The sequence below is a fragment of the Xiphophorus couchianus genome, chromosome 1 (genome assembly GCF_001444195.1).
Source record: "Xiphophorus couchianus chromosome 1, X_couchianus-1.0, whole genome shotgun sequence".
Lineage (NCBI taxonomy): Eukaryota > Metazoa > Chordata > Actinopteri > Cyprinodontiformes > Poeciliidae > Xiphophorus > Xiphophorus couchianus.
The window spans coordinates 9,668,986-9,691,901 of NC_040228.1; the positions used below are offsets into that span (position 1 = coordinate 9,668,986).

The 22,916-nt window shown below is 38.2% G+C and overlaps 2 protein-coding genes across 3 annotated transcripts; one reads left to right on the forward strand and one right to left on the reverse strand.

Moving 5' to 3' along the window:
* Window positions 1-1,122: 1,122 nt before the first annotated feature.
* il17rb (interleukin 17 receptor B) lies at window positions 1,123-6,576 on the reverse strand. Its single transcript, XM_028042289.1, has 10 exons — window positions 6,409-6,576; window positions 6,306-6,330; window positions 5,386-5,502; window positions 4,744-4,850; window positions 4,468-4,600; window positions 4,193-4,228; window positions 3,524-3,553; window positions 2,769-2,855; window positions 2,113-2,384; window positions 1,123-2,022 (listed from the first exon to the last, which is right to left on the reverse strand). The coding sequence occupies exons 1-10, from the start codon at window positions 6,499-6,501 to the stop codon at window positions 1,603-1,605; spliced, it is 1,320 nt and encodes a 439-aa protein (XP_027898090.1). The 5' UTR covers window positions 6,502-6,576; the 3' UTR covers window positions 1,123-1,602.
* A 51-nt stretch (window positions 6,577-6,627) lies between these two features.
* On the forward strand, window positions 6,628-21,989 carry chdh (choline dehydrogenase). Of its 2 annotated transcripts, XM_028023386.1 has the most exons (11): window positions 6,628-6,687; window positions 8,981-9,087; window positions 9,167-9,421; window positions 9,564-9,794; window positions 11,101-11,267; window positions 11,903-12,054; window positions 12,198-12,327; window positions 13,447-13,581; window positions 16,106-16,248; window positions 18,425-18,527; window positions 18,611-19,029. In XM_028023386.1, exons 2-11 carry the CDS (start codon window positions 9,005-9,007, stop codon window positions 19,027-19,029), a joined length of 1,818 nt encoding a protein of 605 aa, XP_027879187.1. In that variant the 5' UTR covers window positions 6,628-6,687; window positions 8,981-9,004. The 2 variants fall into 2 exon arrangements, with proteins under 2 accessions (XP_027879187.1, XP_027879195.1); XM_028023394.1 differs by lacking the exon at window positions 6,628-6,687 and having other exon boundaries at window positions 9,005-9,087; window positions 18,611-21,989.
* Window positions 21,990-22,916: the final 927 nt, after the last annotated feature.

Consider the following 22,916-nt stretch of genomic DNA (forward strand, 5'->3'; position numbering starts at 1 on the left):
ATGTGACTGCTTGTTCCTTCATCTGCATTCTGTGTGATGGTGGCTGGTTCTCTAAAAAATATCAGATCTTATGTTAAAAAAGAAAAACGGGGGGGAAAAAAACTGTAAACTGGTTATTAATGAACTTGTGTCAAAACTGTTTCTTACATGGAAACTAAGAGGGTGTGTGCAGTTTTCATGCAATCTTACAACGCAATGGCCATCTGTCATCTGCTTTTACATAATGCATTCTAATGCTAATCGTGCTTTTCAATTTTCCATAAGTGCTAAACATCCTGACCTGGATGAACCTGAGGGCTTTTGAATGATTTCCACTTGTGAATAACTGATTTTGTTATAGAATGAATCACCCCAAATAGTTTGGAAATGGCCCGGAGCCATTCAATTGTGTTGAATTTAATTCCTTCAGATTACAAACTGTTAAGCTCTCAGGTTTTACGGAGAACACACACTCCTGCTGACGAACAGCTTTTTAAAAATTAAACTATTTTAATCAAAAAACATACAAATATTCTTATTCCTACTTTTTCACATGTTGCAATACAACCACAAACTTCAAAGTATTGTATTATTGTCCTGTGCTGGTCTCTTTAAGAGTCAGGGTTGCCAATAGCTACAAACTATCAAGTTTTATTTCTACGTAGGATCTTGGCTCCATCCTCTGACTTCAAATGAAATTTAAGAACTGGAGATATTTTCTTGAGGATTCCTTTGGGTCCTCAAGATAGGTTACAGCAAAAAATACAGCATGGATTTGTCTTAAACCCTCTTAGTTATTTTTACATTTGATTTCAATTCAAACTTTCAAATATTGTCACAGATTCTTGATTATAATTAGGGCTGCACTTTTACAGGGCTAACACACAGACATGCTCTGATCAAAACCCTTTTAATGAAGAAAAGGCATTCGCCATGTCAACATGTTACGTTGTATGCTGTGTTCAGGATCATGTGCAGTTAGTTTGCTGTCATACGTTCATTTTGGACATAGACCTACTACAAAATACTTCTTTTAGCAATGTCTTTTCTTCTCAAAAATCAGAAACCGTTAAGGATCTATGGGGTGATAAGACTTGCCTTGTTTTGAAGCATTCAAAACAAGACAAGTATTTAGAGGTATCAAAGCAAAGTTAAATACTGATACAGAACTGTCTTTTCAATGTTTTTATTTGCAAAATGTTTGACAAACATACAATTCCTCTTCTGCTCCAAAATTATGCACCACCTGGTGTTGCTCCGTCACATAAGTACCAGTAAAACACAGAGTCTAGACGCTTAGAAAGGCCGTATGTTAAGAATTTCACAAAATATAACTTTGAGACAACTGACAATGACCAGCTCCTAAAATACTTTACACTATTTAGTAAATAAAAGTCAAGGATATATTTGCTACAATAACAATGACAGCAATATACCTGAAGGTCATGTTCAAAGTACATTCTTTTGGAAATTAACCCATTCGATTATATAAAATAGTGCTATTCTAACATTGAATAAAATGCTAGCTAGGAGGTTGATATGCTAAAGATAGAAAAACAGTAACACAGACAGACAAACTGCAATATGAATCCTATCTTCATCTGTAGCTCGCCCTCAACCCTTTCAACAAATATCTTTTTTTAGGGTTCTGTCAAATATACCTGACTTCTTTGCACTGAGCATTTCTACAGCTTCCCTCAATTTCGTTGTGCTGCATTGGCTGTACAAAATCTTCTGTTTGAACAACAGCGATGATATCTTCTTCCCAACCGTCTTCTGAGAATGAAGGCTCTTGCAGAGTCCGTTCAAATCTTTCATCAGGCAGAAAGCCCTGCACGTCTGCAGCTCTGGCAGCAGCACACAAGAGTTCTTGTCCTTCTTCGCATGCAGCTGCACCACCCAGAACTTGGCCAGCTCAGTGGAACTCCTGGCGTGACTGGCCACCATGTTGAGAATCAGAGGGTAAAGGTCACCAGTTGCAGCTGGGATGGAATGTCTTGGGAGGCTGCTAATGGGGGTGCAGGGTGCCGTTATAGAAGAGGGCTACAAGGACATAAAAACATATTTTATTTATTTTTTTACAAGAAGCAGAAGTGATGGGAGTTAAGGAATGAAAAGAAAAACACAACTCACAGTTTCCACCTGAGGGGAGACGATCAGGACACGGTCTGCACTCTTTACTTGTTCAGCTAACCAGCGCAGTGGACCAAGTTCTGCAATTTTTCCCTGCTGCCAGATATCAATCGTCACTCTGCAGCCACCATGCCACTGCAGAAACTCAGCCAGCGCCACCACCGCCCGCTGAAAGGCCGGCGTCACCGAAGGATACACCACAACCACCGATACTGGAGTCATGGGGGCCTCGGGAAGGATTTCAAAAGCGGAGTACGACGAAAACATCTTATCTGGAGACGGACAGAAAGGGGCATTTACTTAGAGCACTGATGTAGTCAAAGCACACGTTTGGTGCTGATGCATGCCATTAATCAGTACTTTATGAAATTTTAAATCCAAGCAGCAGAAGTACGCTTTCGTGGCGAACCAAACAGGACAGACAAAGCAAGTCTGCTGAAAAAGGCAGCAGAAAGACTGACGTACTTTAGGTGGAAAGTGTTTTACAGTTTTAAAAGATACTGATATCTGATACTCTTTAAGGGAAGAGCATGTTTGCAAACTCAGACTTATCAGTGATTAAAACTGGGATGAAGACGTTCAACATCTATAGCTGTTTATTACTTCCAGTGCTTTTATCCCAACTCAGATTAGGTATAAATATACATTGTACTTACATATAACAAAGCAGGAAATCAAAATTATCAACGAGGCCACAACTCCGAAAACAATTCTACTGACAGTCTTAATTTCTTCATTTTGTGCTGCAAAAGAAGGAGAAGATATTTAATAATTTAGACAGAATGGCATTACAAACACTATAACACTTGAAATATCCACATAGCTGGGATTAAAACACTTGACATGGTGTTATTTGATCTCAGTTATGCATTTGATAGAGCTCATTATAACATACCATTGATAGATTTGAAAATTTGTTTTTGGAATTGTCTGGTTCTGTGCTAAACTCGTTCAGATCACATTTAGCAGAGGCAAACTACCTTGTGTTGGTAATTATAAATGTGGATGAACAAAAATCACCTTTGGCGTTCAGAGGTCACTGTTTATTTTATTATTATTTCCCCCTAAAAATGCAAGAAAATGATGCAAGAAGAATTTATGTTGTCTTGAACTCATATCTAACTTTTAACGATTGCTTAACGCTTGATACTGAGCCTACTATTACCTTAGAAACGTCACCAAAATGACTATGTCCAGTCAAAACAGGACACAGAAAATGGTTCTTTGATTTTCAGTCTGTTAAGCTGCTGTAACAGTCTGGGGTTTGGTGTTATTAGCCAACTATTGAATGATGTCTTTTTCTGATGGTCATTTTTAAAGACATGTTTGAAAGAATAGTGATGTTTGCCAAGCAATTAAAAAAAACACACACAATTTTGAATTGTACTGATAAACAATACATTTTTCTTACCTTCATTATTCGGTGTTGTTTGAAAAGACTCTGCAACAGAAAGCAAAAAAACATTCTCACTGTCTCCAGATTTCAAAACAATACTATAAATCAATGTTTTCCTAACACTAATCCTCAAGGCATCTGCCCGGCATGCTTCAGATGTCTCCCTGCTCCAGCACACCTGATTTCAATTGATGGCTGATGAACAGGTCTCTGTTGAAAACCAATCATCTGCATCAAGTGTGTTAAAGATATTATTTGTATAGCTATTAGAGTCCTGATCCACACTCCAATTGGTGGCTGTGATGCACCATTACGTTACTTAGCAACCGCCAATGAATACTACAAGAAGAACGAGTAGAAGAAAAAGAAGGCGCGTTAAAGCAGGGAAACGTGTAACACAGAGAAGACAGTCTGCCTTGAAGATCAGGGTTGGGAAACACTGCTATAAATAAAATGCTTTTCAAAGGTAGGGGTATTATTTTATACATTGCAAAATGCCTAGCTATTATTTACCCTTGTAGAGTAAAGTTTCAAATTGTATATGAAATGTGTATTTAACATGCTGTGTTGTCAGCCAGGTATAGAATGGGGTCTTCCTGGCTGTAAGGATCATTTATCATTTAAAATGCTGCTGCTGACAACAAAGATTCAACTTTTGCTGAGCTTGACACTTGATTTGCTTACCCAAAGTTGCCTTTGTAGTACTCGGTGTAACAGTTACTGCAAAAAGAGAGAACGGTTCAAACATTCATTGGTTTAGATTTTTTAATATGGTAATTATTTTGTTTTTGTTTGCAGAATTACAAACAAAGCACCTCTTTCTCAGTATTTTATCTAATGAATCAGTGACATGTTAAAGTTTTTTTTTTTTTAAAAAAAGATTCTCTTTGTTTCATTTATTCTTCACATCCAAATAAAGTTAAAGTTGCTGATATACATTCTTGAGAAGATTTGCTTACTTGCTGGTTGACGAGGTACCCAAATAGACTCTGATAGAGTTGTGGGGCCACTTCCCACTGGAGGTAATGGCTCATTATAAACGGTGGTAAGGAATGAACCATAACTTACGCCAACTAAAAAAGAAAACCATTCCTACAGAAGATATTTTATTTTAGTATGGACATTTTGGACTTTTTTTTAATTATGTAAAAAAAAAACAATAGTTGGACCATCATTGCAGTGTGTGACCATGCTGTTTGAAATAAACATCAGCTAGTTTAGTAAGTCATTTGTACCTTCTCCGACCCAGTAAGGTTCGCTTCAGTCAAAGGGGGATTGTATTTACAGATGTGGGTCCATTGTCCACAAATGACCCATGTGCCCTCCAGGTGAATAATACTAGCTGCAGAGAAGAAAAAAACTGTTTATAAACATGGTTAGAATTGATGGTTCACATTATTATTTCTTCATACGGATAGAAAAAAAAAACATCTGTAATTGAGCGTCATTTTTAATTCCCGTCTTGTCTTTATGGCATTACAAAGTTTGATAGACATGGGCCTCATTGACTTTAAGGTGACAGCATAGGCAGTTAGGCAAATAATTTATTTTATAAATTCAATAATTTATCAATTTTACATCTCCAAGTAACGCAAAAAACATCAGCATAAAACAAAACCCTACATGCATGCATCCATTCTGACATGTTCTTATAGGCTAAGAAGCCCATAGAAACTTAATATAACAACCTGTACAGATTCAATGTTAAAATAGTAAAATAAAATAAAATACATTAACAATATACAGTGTACATAGTGGAGTGGGCAGTCTTGTAATTTGGAATTTAAAATGTTGAATCAATTCATCTTTACCTACATCTTAAAATCTGTCTTGAGGTAACGGTTTGTAACATCAAGAACAAAAATGTTTTTTCCTACCATCAATGTTGATCGCCCAGCTTATGTTCAGCTTTCTTTCCTGTCCGACCGTCACCAGTTTCACTTTGAGGCCTGCCACCTGAGATGGACTGCCATTTAGTTCTGTTTTGGGAAAATCTAGAACATAGTGGAGTTCACAATAATCATGAAGGTTTCTAATACATTTACAGAAATCTCTGTGACAAAATATGTGCCAGCAATTTGACATTATTTTTATGTCTACAGTTTTTTTCCAAACCTGGTCATCTGGGTAGACTGTGCTGGGGAATTAAAAACATTTTTGTTTCATAATATAATGTGAAATCAGTGACACCTAACTGCTTTTGTTTTTATGATGAGCCAGCGATTTTTACTGTTCTTTGTACTGGTGATAATTATTATCAATGGGATTTAGCAAAATAAAAGGTAGATTAATTTTTTTTTGTATGTGTAACTTTTATTAGAAACTCGATTACGGTAGCTAGATTTCAGAGTGGATATCAACTATTTAACTTTGCATATAAAACCGACATTTAAATTATTGTTATTTGTTAATTATTGTCATTTATTTCACAATGGGATTAAAAAGTTGTTTTTTTTTTTTCCCTTAATAAATCAAATCCATGGTTAAGCACCACATTTTGTATTCCATCAAGTTTCACATATGTGTGATATCAGATCGTCACAGGTTATATGACAATCAGTCTGGCCAATTGAGCAAAATCAAACATGAAAAGAAGTAATAATAATAATAATAATAATAATAATAATAATAATAATACTGCTAATAATAATGATGATAATAATAATAATAAAATTACTACTACTACTACTAATAATAATAATATAATATATACACAAATACATGGAAATAAACACTGTGGGACAAAAGGACATTTATTTTCTAATTGTAATATGGCAGATGAATAACACAGGCTTACCGTAATGCTCCTCACACACAACTTTCTGTAACAAAATTCCAGAAACAATGTTATCAGACAATATCAAATTTATCAACAGTGAGAATAATGATGGAGAACTTACTATGTCGTGGGCTGTCCCCCTTGAAACGACGAGGCAGAGAAAAAACAATATGCTTTGCCACATGATGAGCGTCTGATCTAGAACATAAAACATAAAAACATACAAACATAAAAAATTAAATGAAGATTTTAGGAGCAGCAGTGTTGATGCCCCCAGCGGACTGCAAAGAGCTCTGTGATAAAACTGTCCAGAACAAGAGAGAAAACCAGCAGACTTAACCACGCCCACTCACATTTGTTGATTTTTTTCCCTCATGAACGGCTGCAGTTGAAAGTGAAGGTAAGGGCAAAATACAACAAAAAAAAAAACTACTTAGCATGACGGACAATGATGCATTTTCATGTAGGTTGGTAGGAAGCGCCTCTGACTCTGGGTCAGCTTGATTAAACGTAGTTTCTGAATTCACATGCAGCGGTTTTCCCCTAACATCGAGCAGAAGCAGCTAACTAGCTGTTTCACAGTTTTTCTAAGCAAAGTTAGGAGTTTAATCTGTAAAACTGTCACCAGTGCTTTACACACTACTCGGTATTTGTAAAGCACTTTATTCGACTTTCAAAAACTTTTTAATCCTTAAAAAAAAAAGTACGTTTAATCAAATACATGATGTAGACCTATCGATTGTGTAGGAATAAAGACTGATAATAAATGTCGTGAAAGTAGCCTTTAGGAGCAAAAGTAGAAAATGGAAACTTTAAACAGTGGAGTTTGAATCTTAGGAAAGAAGTGTTTTTGCACATTCATGTTATCAGTGGATCTAGCGTGCTGTCATTGAGTGCTAAGCAAGCAGTTTTTACAATAAAGCACACTAGTACTCTGTTCCGCGTTTCACCGCCACCTTTGAACTGAAAGCTGTAAATAGAAGCAGTCAGTCTGTGTTGCCATGTCTGAACAGAGGAACAGGTCTGCGCACAGTAATGAGGCTCTTAGCACAATGCATTGAACTTGTGCAATTACAATTGTTAATTATGTGCTTGTTAATCATTAATGATGTGCTTAAATTAAAAAGACAAACAAAAAGTAACCCTTGGTCAGTTATTTAACTTGCGCTGAATATTAGTGGTGATTGTTGTTTATATTTTTATTATGGAAGAGGAATTGCTAGAGATGCTCGGACTTGAATCATCCAATTTTACCTTGATTGGTAATCAGCAGGTCATGCACTGAACAATCAAAGATATTTATTAAATGCATCAAAACTAACAGCTTCTACGATTTTCAGTCAAAATGATGTCTACCATTGAAATGGGAATTAAATGAGGATATTTATGAATGGTTCAAATATACTTCTATATTGGACTGATCTAAATCTAACCAAATGCATAGACATTGCACTTGAATTTCATCAAGGTTTGCTTTGATACTTTTTGAGGAATAATTTTTTTAAGTCTCATTTTATTTTTATTCTAAACTTTTAAATAATCTAAAGAAGCTGCAGCACCTCCCCCCCCCCCCCCCCTCTTAAAGTTTGACTATTTAGAAAAAGAGAAAACTGGAATCAGTAAGAGTCAGCTGACATAAAGAAAAACCAGACGTGGTAAATTCTGAGCAAGGCTTCGTTGTAAAGGAAAGTATTTACAATAGTGGCGCTTTAAAATTTTCCTCACGTCTATGACCAAATCAGATAACACTAAGATTTGCTGATAAAGGAGTTTTGCACTGACGGTTAGCTCTTACGTCAAACATGTGAAACCCTTGGGTTTTAAAAATGATACATAATGGGAAAGTACTCCCATTACGTATCATTTGACCACTGTACATTCATTGGTCAAAATAGCAGTGTTTTTCCCGTGTTAAAAGGCCCGTATGATCAGCTCACACGAAGTGCAGTTATTTGATTTATAACTGCACTATATTTTCTGTAAATTCTGACATCGTTATGTCACATGTACAAAAATGCAATGGCCCAGACAGAGTAATCCTGCAAGACGTCAAAGTCTAATTTTCTTTTCTTTAATGGCAGAGTAATTAAAAACTAACTGGAGGCTCACACAATGTACCGGAGGCAGCTACTGTACTTGAAACATGTCCAAAATTGCATAACGTGCTTCTGTATTTGTTTGCTTTAAGGTCCTTGGTACTTGGGATAAGCAGACCTGGCAACTACTTTCTGCAGTTAAATATTTGCAAGACCAGACAGTTTATTGCAGGTGCTGTAAATTTTAGTGCAGAGTAAGCCTGTTTGCAGCAGAGTATCACACATGGTGAAATAATTGTCAGAACATGTTTGACAGAAAAGGCAAAATGAGAACTTAAAGAGAACCACAATGATACATCCATTGCTCAGCATTAGTCACAAATGTGTGACGCTTGAGGTTTGTCATGCATCAATATTTTAGCCGGTACTAATACTACAACAACAGGTATAGGAATTAAAGACAAAACAAGTGAGTTCACTGACCTTTGACAAATGTTGACTGTTGGGAAAAACCTATATGGCCAAATGGAAAACCCACTTGGGTTTTCCATTTGGCAGGTCTGTACTTGAAGAAACCCTCATCCCGTGTTTCAATTCTGTTTCAGTTTTACACTCACCTTGTGTCCTCTGCTAAATAATCATCGTTGTAATGTACAGTTCATAAAGGAAGCATCCCCCAAAATGCCGTCTTTGGCCATGATGGGTCAAGCAGGAGCTCAGAGACTTGTGACAGGAACCTGGAGAAGATTCATGAAGGACGGCAGGTGCTTTCTTGACGCACTTTTTCAAAAGAAATGGCCAAACATACGGGACTTCTTTTTAACCTCTCCTGCTCGATTGCAGATGTTTCACTACCTCAGCTTCTCACCAGAACGCTTCATCCTCACCTGCATCCAATCAGAAAACTCCATCCTATAGCTATGTGGTTATTGGGGCAGGGTCAGCAGGTTGCGTCCTCGCCAATCGCCTGACAGAAGACGCCCAGGAGTCCGTGTGTCTGTTGGAGGCCGGACCCAAGGACAAGTGGCTGGGAAGCTCCCGACTCTCGTGGAAGATCCACATGCCAGCCGCGCTGACCTACAACCTCTGTGATGACAAGTACGGTGATTGAGTATAAATTTAAGCAATTAGATCATCCTCAGTTTACGCCAGTGACTGATAAACCTTTGTTTTGATAATAATTCAGAGCTCAGAATTTTCTTTTAATTGTCCTGCTGTGTTTCTTTTCACGCCTCTTCAGGTATAACTGGTTCTACCACACTTTACCCCAGGCCCAAATGGACAACAGGGTGCTGTACTGGCCCAGGGGTCGAGTCTGGGGAGGATCCTCCTCACTTAATGCCATGGTTTACATCCGTGGGCATGCAGAGGACTACAACCGCTGGCAGAGAGAGGGTGCAGAGGGATGGGACTATGAGCATTGTCTGCCTTACTTCAGAAAAGCTCAGTGCCATGAACTGGGAGAAAACAGGTACTATCTTCAAATGGCTTTATTTATTTGGTCAATTACTTTTTATTTGCATCCGTTTGACAGAATCTAAAAATGGGCGATATGATCTTTTATCATAAAGTGACAATGCATTTAATAAAATCTTTTTTTTTTTATTGGCTGTAAATCTTTACCCTTATGCAATCAAAGCCACACAATCATGAGACTACTTTAAAAATAAAACTTACCCTTTATCAAAAAGACGACTCCACTACAGAGGTTCTATCAAGTATTGGAGCTGTGATAGTAGACGGTATGAAATAATAGTGTGTATTCATAATTGGCAGATATTAATTGAACATTTACTTTTGCTGTCATAGAACCAGCAATGGGAAAATAGTTTGAGCAAAAACAGTCTGAACATTACTATCAGTCTTCTAGGATTAGAAAACATCATCAGGTTCATCAGTCTGATAGTATGAACACAGTATAATACATTTCAAACCCTCATAGAAAGTTCAACACCAGAAGCCAAGCGACTTCAGTCAATGGAAAAAAGTTTTCCTGCATGTATTTCACCCTACCCTAACCCTATATTCTAGGTACAAGAGGACACTTTAGATGTAATAGGCTTACTTTAATTGAATGACAACAAAGTCTGTCTATGTCTGTTTTAAGATGAACAGAAATGTGTCCAGAGTGTCAATGTGTCTTTGCTAACGGAAATTTGAAACTCCGCTTCTTGTTTTATCACGATTCACATTTTTTCCCAGACGCTAATTACATAAGTTGTGGCAACACTGTTGCCACCTGTACTGGTGAGTGTGAAAATAAATTTTACGGGGGTGCAAATGAAAAGAAATGTGAGGCACTTCCTGAAGCAACAGCTCTTGTCCTGTGTGCTGTTTCTGATGCGCCCTTTATTCTTGAGATAAAGCGTTTAGTCTGGACTGAGTAGGTTATCTTTTGTGAGTCACAGTTTGGTTTAGTTATTGTATTCTTAATATTCTCTCTTTGGCTGAAATGACAGGGCTTTATTCACAGCCATAGAGGGACTCAGGACTGCATAAACTACTAATTGAACTAATTAGTAAATATGTCCAACTTAAAGCAATTATCATTCTGAGATGAGTGAATCTTCATTAGTATAGACATAGTGTCTGGACTACATAACGTATGCTAAGTAGCTTTGTTATTATCAACATTAATAAGACAATTGTCTAACATTAATGAACATTTTGTAGGAGAGGTGCTTATATGATACTCCCACACTTCCTGCTGGAGTTTGAAACCTACTAAGCATTTGTGAGATATTGTAATATTGTGTTTTTCCATCTTTGTATTGTAGGTACAGAGGTGGCAGCGGACCTCTTCACGTGTCCAGAGGAAAGACCAACCATCCCCTGCACAAGGCTTTTATCGAAGCAGGCCAGCAGGCAGGATACCCCTTCACTGATGACATGAATGGATACCAACAGGAAGGCGTTGGCTGGATGGACATGACCGTCTACAAAGGTAACAGAAACAGAGAGCAAAACACTTGAGGTTTAATAAAAATGATGGAAAGAGGAGTTAAAGACTGCATTGGTGGTATTGAGATCAGGTTAGGCTTAATACAGAAGATGCTTTAATTAACTAACCAATGAGCCTAATAACTTTATTTTTTGTAATTTTCTTACAGGTGCTTAATTATTTAATAATCGCCCCAAATGTCCGAGCATCTCATCCAATATGGTGCTTATGTAGTCCCTTAGCGCATTAGTAAGAGGGAAAACTTGCTAATGCTAACGAGATTATAAGTGCTGTGAAAACCTTCAAGATCATCAGAAAACTGAATTGAAATGCTGAAATAATGTGTTCTCAGTGAGAAAAGAAACTTCATGATTGTTGCAAAATGTGAAATATGATCCTATATTTCATCTTTTGTATGTTTTGGTTTAATTGCCAACACTGAAATGTTCGAAAATATCAGTAAATTGGCCACTACTGAAAACCAAACTTCTAATCTAGAGCTAAAGCAAAATCTTTAGAACTGGGGATTGTATCGTCTCAAAAATGGAGCGCTGAGCTGGGTGGAAAAAGTAAATACCACTAATCTCCAGGATTTTACTGCACAAATAAATCTTGTCCGAATGAACACATGTTTCCAGGGAAGAGATGGAGCTCTGCCAGTGCCTACCTCAGACCTGCATTGGGTCGGCCCAATCTGAAGACGGAGGTGCACTGCATGACCACCAAGATCTTGTTTGATGGCAAGCGTGCTGTAGGGGTGGAGTACGTGAAGAACGGAGAGAAAAAGAGAGTAAGAAGCACAACTATCTCACGTAATACAGTAGATTAAAAAAACCGATTAAAGATGTATTTTTATTTAAATCACGGTTACCATTTTTCATGCCTTTCTTCTTTACAACAGCTCACAGACTCAGTTTTTCCATTATTGTCCAGGTGTTTGCAGATAAAGAAGTGATCTTGAGTGGAGGAGCTATCAATTCCCCTCAGCTACTCATGCTGTCTGGTGTGGGAAATGCAGATGAACTGAAAGACCTGGGTATTCCTGTCATTCAGCACTTGCCAGGTGCGTGAAGTTTAAAGACTCTGTTGACTTTGCGATGGATGCATTCTCTGCTGGAGATTAGATCTTGATGCGGTAGGATTTTGAGTCACTTTTTGACCTTTCCGTGCTTTGGTAGCTGGCTCTAGTAAAGCTGAAGGAGGCAGCTGTTGCACAACCACTGTAACTTTACAAGCATGTTGTTTTCTTTCTCTAATAGAAAATGTTTTTCAAGTAGGTGGCTCAACAATTACTTGGATTGATTACCTTACAAAGAAACTACGGACTACGAGACTAAAATGTTTTGTTTGATAAAGTCAGCAGTAGTGGAGCACCACAGGGGATTTTACTCTCACCATTCATTTTCACCGCGTACACCTCCGACTTAGCCTGGCTATCGCCTTCCCGTGTAACTTCACTCAAAAAAAGATGTTGCTTACATCACAATCTGGGCTTTCTCTCACTCGCTTGGATTCCCTCTGCTAGATGTTGTACCAGACCAATCAGGGAACAGAAGAAGTGAATGATGACATTGATTTTCTGCGCTGTTTTAGAATTGTAGTCTGCCTGTAGTTTTAGCAATGGCAGCGGAGACAGTCTGTGATGGCCTCGCTTCCACATATTGAATAAACATTAACAGTTGCCTCGTTCGGATCAGCACGTCTCTCTTCGTAGCGGAGGATGGTTGTTTACAGAGCAGACAATTTCCGGTAAGCGTCGTAGCCTTGAATTGGCGTAATTCATACGTCAACGTTAACGTTAACTATTGGAAATTTAAAACGGGAAGCAATCGTTTCTCAATAGTCGAGATCCCAGACTATCTGCACAAGACAAACAGGCCTGGTTTTTACCAGGCTACCTCAGGCTTCAAGTTAGAGTCCTGCCAACTGCAGAAATGCTCAGAATACTTTTACTGAATGAATGAATAAGAAGCTTCTTCAGATTCACCGCAATACAAACCACTACTGAGAATCCTTTCTGTCCCCTGTCATCACTGTCAACTGCATAATAACTCTTTGAACAAACTTGCATATTCTGCCTTTCAGCAAAAACGTAATAAGGTTATATTTATTGACGTATTTTTTTAATTGGATTTGGATTAAACTGAACAAAAGCTTCTGTCTTTTTCACCCTGTTGTTCAGGCGTTGGCAATAATCTGCAGGACCACTTGGAGCTGTACGTCCAGCAGCAGTGCACTCAGCCCATCACCTTGTACAAGGCGCAGAAACCTTTCCACATGATCAAGATTGGCCTCGAGTGGCTCACTCTTTTTACCGGTAACCAAATTCACCTTGCAAATGTATTTATACACCCTGACGTTTTTACTGTTTTATCACATTACAATTATGCAAAACTTTGATGCACTTTATTGCAGTCGTATGTTAGACGAAACACAAGTAGTTCTTACTGCTGAAGTGGAATTAAAATGATGCATGACTTTCAGCATTTTGCATTTTGTGCTGATCAGAATCTGAAAAATGACATTTCTACTTCACGTGACCAGTTTGCTTTTCTGTGTTTTCCATATGGCTTATGGCAAGCCTCTAATGTGACTTGTGCATCAGCAGATTCATGTTTCGCCACCGTGCCTCATAACTGCTCAGAAATAAACAACGAGGAGAGCAAACAGCTCAACCGCTTGAGAGAAAATTATGACTAAAACATAATTATAATTGGCAGTATTTTAAGTATTTAAAACAAAAAAAAAACCCTAACCAATACTTTACTTTACCGGATATGAAATGCTCGTATCGTTCTTCAGCCATATCGCCCAGACCTGGTGAAAACAAATGTAGGTCACACATTTCAAACTTTTATTTGTAAATGGTTTTGAAAAGTTCTTCATTATTTTGTCATTTTCTTTCCACATTAGCGCGGTGCACTACTTTGTGCTTTTATGTCACAAATAATTTCCAATGCCCTGCAGAAATACATGTGAGAGCATAATAATCTTGTGAAATGTACATATTTTATGGAAGTGTTTCCCGACCCTGGCCGTTTCAGATGTCCCACCTGTTTCAGATGTGCTCCTGCTTGAAACAAACCCTGAGTCAGATGTCAGGTTTATCAGAAACCTAAATTGGCCTCCAGTTAAAATCAGGCGTGCTGAAGCGAAGCACCTTTATTATACAAGGCAGTGTGCCTTGAGGACCACGTAGGCCTGTCACGATAGCAAATTTTGCTGACCGATTAATTGTCTCAAAAAATTATTGCGATAAACGATAATATTGTCTGAAGACCTTTTTACACTGATTTAATGGAAATGACGTAATAATGCATGTGATTTCCTGCCAAAGATAGATACACTTTATTTTCAAAAGAATATTTAACACTGGAAATGATAAACAAAATAAACAAAACAACCAAAAATAAAATGGATTCTCAGTCTCCATCAACAAAAAATGTACTTGATAAAAACTAAACAACATAAAGCCAAAGTGGAAATAAATACTGCATTCAACCAAAAGAGTGCAGATTATGAAGTCTGTATATTATGTTGCCCTTCAGTAATAATTAGATTTAAATAGAGAAGATGGGCACATCTTGATGCAATAGTTCACACTACATGGTTTTTTGCTCCTATTTTTCCCCTTACAACAATCTTAAAACGTTGGTATTTCTAAGATTGTGTGGTGTGTTATGGTAGATCGTCGTTGCCGCTCTGATCTAAATCAGGGGTTTTTCCCGACTGGGATCTTAACGCAACCTGTTGAATGTGACAGGCAGCCAATCAGAAAGCGCGGATTCTCCTCCGTGTTTTCTGAGGGGAAATTACGTCCGGGAATCCCAAACAGCTGACACGGCGCAACCGGAAGTCCAGCCGACGTGGAAACAACATTAATGTTTATTCAACATGCAAAGAATATAGAAATGACAAGAGGAGGAGTTGGAGCTAAATTGCTACCACAGTTGATAAACCCGGTAACTTTTCAGCTGTTCTTCGTTAACGTGACGTAAATAGGTTCTAATGATTTTCATTCAGTCAGGACTTTACGCTGACACTAGCCACATGCATTGCAGGCAGATTGTAGTAAAGCATTGATTAATGCCTGGTTTTAAAATTAGTTCACTGGACTTGTAGCCATTATTTTGTGCCCATTGTTGGACACCACACGGCAGGAACGAACCCGATCGAACTGTTATACCAAGGATTTCTGTCGGCTAATGTGTGGTCTGTCAGGTTTTAAAAATGGGCCGACAATCAGCCGACAGCTCTAAGATCGTGTCGTGTGCCCTGGGCTTTACTCTAAGGAAATGAGAAAGAAGGGTCAGTGGAAAGCACCGGAGTTGAGCCTTTTTTCATTCGGTGTCATCAACAGAAAGAGAAAAAGGCCGGAAGAGACGATAATGCCGATAATTGAAATGACGTCGATAGTTTTAATTTATCGTACGATTAATCGATTTATCGTTTATCGCGACAGGCCTAGGACCACGGTTGGGAAACGTTGTTCTACGTTGTTTCCCAACATTATAATATTTTTGTTATTTTACCTAAATGTTTTGTTTATTTACAAAACTAAGACACATACAGTATATACCCTGTAGGAATTTTTTTTTTCAATTTTTACTCAATGCAATTCGCAGAATTTGCCTCAAATATAACTCGGTGTTTCTGTGAAATGTTCTGCGTGGTGACGAAATGCACTGATTGACAATTGTTTACTGCAGGAAACCACCTTGTGGTTTGGCAATTAGGAACATTAGCTGTGCCAGACATACAGTTGGCACACTTACTTTTTTTTATCAGCTTTGTGATTGTGTGTTTTGTTTTTTTTTATCATCTCAATCTTCTTCCCCCAGGCTACGGAGCTACAGCCCACTTGGAGAGCGGAGGGTTTATCCGCAGTCGACCTCACATCACACACCCTGACATTCAGTTTCATTTTCTGCCTTCACAAGTTATTGACCACGGCCGGGTTCCTTCAAAGATAGAAGCGTATCAGGTGCGACAAATAACAAATATGCTCTTTTCTTTTTCTTCCTCCTGACTGTGGGCAGTCCGGGCGGCCAAATTTATTCATTACTTTCATTTAGACTGCTATTAATAAACTTTATTCTAACAAGAGGTTGAAGAGACAAAGGATTAGATACAGAGTTCCCTTTACTGTTCCATGGAAACTCACATTAAAATCACAAACTTGGCTCTTCACAGTAATTTCTCGGGAAATGATTCTCTCTTCCAGAGAATTGAACCTCCCAACTAATAAGTGCCTTATACAAAGGAAAATAGCTGTGGGTTAACTCCGTCTTTCCCTGCAGATAGATCATTTAAGAGGAGACTTATAAAAATAAACAAATTCTACAGTGCAAAACTACCTAAAATGGGTGAAGTTGTTTAAGTAGGGTTGGGCGCATTGATTCAAATAGACACCAAGGTGAGCATTGGTATTACTGTTGTTGTCAATACTGTTGTCTCTTCCAAATGTCCTGCAAATTTCAGAAATTTTCCCAGAGTTCATGCCAAATGTTAATGCCAAACATTAAGAGCTTACTTTTTTAATATGACTCCAAGATGTCATACCTTTGTAATGTTTATATTAAAAACATCTGCTCTCTTTCAAATACACTTGTTTAATTTCCTCATAAGTGCAGCTTCTCTCCAGCACTGTCAGTACAGACGGCGCGTCCTCCCGCGCCCCTCGACTCCTCGATCATGCAGGCTCACTTCACCCTCCCTTTGCAGAAGAGAGAATTTATCACTGTGGTAACACCATAAATTTACATAAACATATCAAAGCAGTTCACCCTCTGGTGAACTCCAAGATAAAACGTTGGTAAAAGTTGATCAGAGATGCAGACTAATTAAACTATTATCATCTACTCAGGCAGCTGAATAAAATCATACTGGAACTCAAAAATAATATATGTACCACAAACTTAAAATATGAATATAGGATGAATATGCTCATCCTTTTGTGTTAATTAAAGGAAAAATGGTATTCCTATAGAGGTTACAGACAACGGTATCCCAATATTTTTGCATTGCTGCGATGATCATGAAGGACCTACAAGCTCTCTCAACAGAACGGTTTTAAGAGTTTACTGAAGGCACTTCTCCGATCTCCGTGAAAAAAATCCTTTCCTTATGAGAAAAACACCCACTTACTTTGTATTTGTCTCTCAAAAGTAAAAAAAAAAAATTGCTGATATTTAGACACAAGTGGGAATCAAGATATCTTCAAATTGAAAAGAATCACTGAAGAATAGGACAGAACTACCAGAACTCAGGGAGTAGTCTCAGATATTGGTGCCAACATGGTCGCAGCTGTTTCACAAAGTAGGTCGGGCACGTTATCCATGCTTTGCACATCCAGAAACGTTGTAAGTTTCCAGAGCACAAACTCATCCAATCAGTTGAAGCACACTGGAACTGTGTATTCTACAAGTTTAAGAGACAATTGAGAAAAAGGAAGCAGTTGTACTTTGCTTTCTTGGGTACAGCTCACTATGCGTGGTCAGTGGTGGGGCTCTCCCTTGACACCCAGAGACCATTTGAAGAAGCAGCAAGAGAGATATAATCTGAAAAACATTTGTCTGTCTCAAAGGTGATCTTCCTGATGGTAACATTACTTGGAAGCTTGACTGCATCTCATAAGGCTCCAAGGCAGCAAGCTAGCAGGTGTGCTGTTAGTAGAGTACCAGCACTGATTCAGGAGCATTGAAGCCTTTTGGGGTCTCAGTAGCAGCCCCTACCTGGACACAAGATTTAAAAACTTTGGATCCAGGGACATGGCAAATGTCAGACATCAGAGATATGATCAGAGTTTGACTCTCAGGTCCTTAGATGACAGCACCATCGCACAGTAACTCAGACAAGGAGTGTAACAAAAGTAAATATGTTGCTGTTCATAAAATGAAAACATCTGTTCTCGACAGGGCCAACAGAGGTGACTCAAAAAATACTTTCTTAAGGGCTTTATGAACAATTTTCCTATAAGAAATTAATTTAAAAAATCCCAGTATCACTTACCATTGTTGTGAAGTCCTATTTTCTTAGTTGACTGGTTTTTATCTGAGTAAATTATTTATTAAGCTTAATCTGCTGGAGCCTCTGCTATCCTGCCAACATCTCTAAAAGTGTAAAAGTCTTCAAAAATAAGGAGTGTTCTCATGTCCTAGGTTCATGTTGGACCAATGAGAAGCACTAGCATTGGCTGGATGAAGCTGAAAAGTGCCAATCCCACCGATCACCCAATTCTCCAGCCAAACTATCTCTCCACTGGTAAGAACCGAAGAGGGTTGCTTGACTGAAATAGAGCAGAAGATAAAACAGAATCATGTGTGTTTGCTATCTGATCTTTGCAGATATTGATGTGTGGGAATTCAGGGAGTGCGTCAAACTGTCCAGAGAAATTTTCGCTCAGAGTGCCTTCGACCAGTTCCGCGGTCCCGAGGTCCAGCCCGGTCTCCAGGTCCAGTCGGATGCCGACATCGACGCTTTCGTCCGCCAGAAGGCCGACAGCGCCTACCATCCCTCCTGCACCTGCAAAATGGGGTCCGCCTCCGATCCAACGGCGGTGGTGGACTCGAGCGCACGCGTCCTGGGTCTGGAGCGACTGCGAGTAGTCGACGCTTCCATCATGCCCAGCATCGTGAGCGGGAACCTGAACGCCCCTACGATCATGATGGCGGAGAAGGCAGCCGACATGATCAGAGGCCGGCCTCCTCTGGTGGAACCCGGGGTTCCCGTGTACCAGCCCACGACGCTCGAAACGCAGAGATGATCGGCCGATTCGGTGATTTAACTATAACGATCTCTGAGGTTGGAGCAGCAGGGAATTTAATCAACAAAAATCAAAAAAATGTGACTTAGTTTTGTTTAACCTTTTACACTCTTTTTGAACTCCACAAATAACCCGTTGCGTTGAAGTGAAGGATTTAGCGTGAAGTTCGATATGCAGGGCAGCCTGTCGGTTGGGACCAACACACTAAGACATCATACATCATTCTAAAAGTAGACATTATTACAGCCTGCTGCATAGCAGCTGTGCAGTAAATGCAAATTGCTCTTTGCAGAATCTAAACAGTACCTGGAAGAGCCTTATCAACTGAACACTTGCTCAGTGTTTTTGTTTAAATCTACTAATACATGAGGACGTAAGGGGAATGCTGTTTGCACCAACAACATGGTTCATCTCAACTTCACTGTATCCACAGCTTGAATTGTTTTAAGTTTAAGTATTAGGGAGCAACATGTGAAACACTAACAAAACAAAAAGCAGACTCTAAGCCATTTGGTTCAGCTTGAAATATTATTGTCATTATGATGTAATGCCTCTCCGATATGATGGTTCAGCTAAAGTGCAAGGTTCTGCCTTTCCTTTCTACCGATCAGCTTCCTCCCTGCAAACCTGCAGCTGTTCTGTTTAGCTCATTTCCTTAGGTCTGTTGCACACTGTTCAAGATAACAGGAAGGCAATCGCTGCTTAGCTTCTGTTCGAGTTAACCTTATCTCAAAAAAGGGATGTTTTTAGTGCAAGACATTCGCCAGTGTGCTCGCACGGTTGCTTTTGTGTTTAGAAAAAGATTGGTGCTGATTGGCCTGCGAAGCTGCCTACATCAGCATTTTTTATTTGAGAAAAGCTGGAACGACACTTGTTTTCTGGCATAAGTCGTAAGGGCGTCATCTTTTTTTTAACCAAAAAAACCAAAAGCTTTAAAACATATGTAAAAGTGAAAAAGGAAGCGACTTAAGATTTTGTGAGCAAAAATAACTTTCAGTCTCTAACACTAGTAGATCTGTTTACACTAACGTGCAATAGTTTTGTTTTTTTTGTTTTTTTTCTAGATTGCAGATGTTGCATTTTAGGGCAAAGAAGCATTTAAAGGGCAAACACCATTTTTACATATTTTCCTTCTCAATTGTGTTCAATTAATTTCAACGCATTTTCATACCGCTTGCTCACAACAGATTTGGTCTCAAGGCTTTTGCTTTTAATAGTTCATTTCATTTTAAAAAATATATGTGGGGAAAAAAGTGAAGAAAATGCACCTGAAAGTTACAGAAGAGTAGTGTTGTTGACACTTTTAGAGCACAGAACTGTTGCATTAATGCATGCCATAATATGCATCCAAGACAAAAGTAGAAAAGTGCAACTCTAGCTCCAAGATCAAGTCAAAAAGTGATTAAGATTTGTGTCATACAAGTCTAATTTTTTTCCCCACATAATCAGTTCGTGTCCTACTGTTCAGGAGTTCACCTACGCTGCTTAAGGTGCCTGTCACAACAAGCACACTGTAGACAGTAAATGACTGCAGGCTGATTGCAGTTACGGTAATTTTCTCAAATGTTATTTGGCCCCAACAAGTTACTCCTCTTTAATGCAGCACGTATCATGGGAAATCCGGGGGAGATTAGCATAAATTGTCTATATTTAGGACTACAGCTACTTAACTCACTCTGTAAGCTTTCTGCACATAAACAACATGCGGTCACCTCTGTTGTCTGGCTGTCTAGAAAAAACTAAGTTGGAGCTGTGTTGGATCTTTATCCATCAGCTTTCAGTTGTTTCCTTGAGTTTGAGTCAACTTTGTGGCCCCGCTCCGTGACCCTGGGGAAAAGTCGAAACGCTGTTCGCTTCCGTAGAGTTTGCTCGCATTTCCTGCACTGCAACAAAAATGCTGACTGCGTTGTTATTCTGAGTCTCCAAAAAGTGGAAACGCATCCATTCCACGTTTTTATTTCAGGCCAGAAAAAAATATTTCCTCTGCGATTGCCTTGAGAGATTTCCATAATGGTTGTGCCTGTTTTACTGATCATGACTCAAAAGGTCCTTTGTATGTTTCGGGAAAATGTTTCGACATTCCTGATCCACTTAGGAAAACAATGGAAAATCCATTTGCGATTTAATGCCGGTAGACCTCATGTAGTTTTTTTTTGCTCCCAAATGGCTCAGGCTAAACCTAAGATGTTTTCAAACTATGCAGTAATATTAACAGCTAATCATCAAACATGGTGAATTATGTTAAAATACACCTTGTTTCTCTACACCAAAAAACTTAAAAAACCCAAGTATACATTAAATAAAATCTATTTTTTGTATTGTTTTTGTGAATGATTACGTAGATCATCTTGTTAAAATTTATAAATGACTAATAAGGAAAATTAACGTTTTTAAACAATAGAAATATAATAAAAGAAATAGTTCCTATATTGCCATCAGTGTTGGTATCAAAGAATTTGTGATTGAAGTTGATGCATATTTGTTGTGATTTTTTTAATATCTTCACTAATATCTTAAGTATTGAATGAAATCAATTAATCCGTATTATAAGCTACAGTGGACCTTATTTACTACAATGACCTTAACTGTGTTAAATTGTGTGTCTTTGTTAATAATGCGTACTGTGACAGCTATTGTTTACACTATAATGCACCGTTGTGCAATGATGCATTAATCATCTTTTTTATGTTTTTTAATGACGGAATAAACATGTGAATCAGGAAAGGATATTTTATGTTAATATATCAAAGCTCTTCTTTATTATTATTTTTTTTCTGCATTGATTGTCAACAAGTCGTCCTGACCTTGTCCTCTTTATTTAGCAATTATTACAAAAATCAGCAGGTGCATCGTCATTTCAGGCAAAAAATTCAAATGTACAAAACAAGGATGTTGCTTCTGTTGGTACAAAATCTAGAAGGTACTAATTATTATGCTACAAAGTAGATAAAGACAACTTTTAGAGTGTTTTGACGCTGCATGATGTTCTGCATCATGCAGCGTCGGCTAATATTTTGGCTTTTTTATAAAGTTATTTCTAGAAGCAGCAATTGATTAAAAAACTGAATAAGGTAAATGTTTGGTACAAAACAGCTGCTAACGTCCTGTGATAGGCTGGTAACCCAAGACACCTCACTACTGTAGGACAGGTTTGGAAAGAGAATGAATGAACTGCAGCTATTTAAGTAAATGTTTTCCTTTTACCCTCGATTATCTTAGTACTTGAAAGTTTTCTGTTTCGTTAAGAACTTAAGCTTTCAAATGTCAGGGTTATTTTCCTGTTGGTGTAAGACAAACTCTGACTCACGGTCTTTGAACTCTTACTGCGTCTATCCAACCTCAGATGAGCAATGACACAATATTTGTTTTTCCAAACAGTTTGCTTGTCTCTACTGTTCAAGAATGTGTTAATACAATCCTGAAAAATGAAAGACATCAGCCAGTTCTCATGAATAAGTTGTAGTTTCTGCCCAATGATTCAAGAAGGGATTATTTTTGTACTTAAAAGAACTCAATATTGTATTGTAAAGTTGCCTTTAAAAAGGTATTTTTTGTAGAAAGATGTCGTAATATTCAATGGTAGCAGTAAAACATTCCCACTATCAGTATAGTGGTGTAAGGGTAATGATTTGGGCATTTTTGTAGCCTCAGTACTTGGATACTGAAGTCACTGCTAAATCTTGGATTATTCTGAATACAATTGAATATGTTAACACCATAAAAAAAAGTGAGACGATCAGGAGGATGACTCCAGTGAATCAATGAGTATAAATGGATTAGTCAAAGTCTGGACCTCAAGCTGATTGAAATGCTTTCAGGACCTTATAAAAGTTATTGCATAATTTGATTTCTGCAAATATTGATGGGCTTAATTAATTATGTAATGG

Bases quoted from the DNA above. Each gene is read 5' to 3' on its own strand.
- il17rb (XM_028042289.1), bottom strand. From the start codon at position 6,501: ATGTTTTATGTTCTAGATCAGACGCTCATCATGTGGCAAAGCATATTG. The intron at 2,385-2,768 runs GTAAGTACAATG...GTCCGTCTCCAG, and splicing joins GATTTCCTGCTTTGTTATAT to ATAAGATGTTTTCGTCGTAC. The intron at 2,023-2,112 runs GTGAGTTGTGTT...ATGTCCTTGTAG, and splicing joins TCTCCCCTCAGGTGGAAACT to CCCTCTTCTATAACGGCACC.
- chdh (XM_028023386.1), top strand. From the start codon at position 9,005: ATGCCGTCTTTGGCCATGATGGGTCAAGCAGGAGCTCAGAGACTTGTG. The intron at 9,088-9,166 runs GTGCTTTCTTGA...GCTCGATTGCAG, and splicing joins AGATTCATGAAGGACGGCAG to ATGTTTCACTACCTCAGCTT. The intron at 13,582-16,105 runs GTAACCAAATTC...TTCTTCCCCCAG, and splicing joins GTGGCTCACTCTTTTTACCG to GCTACGGAGCTACAGCCCAC.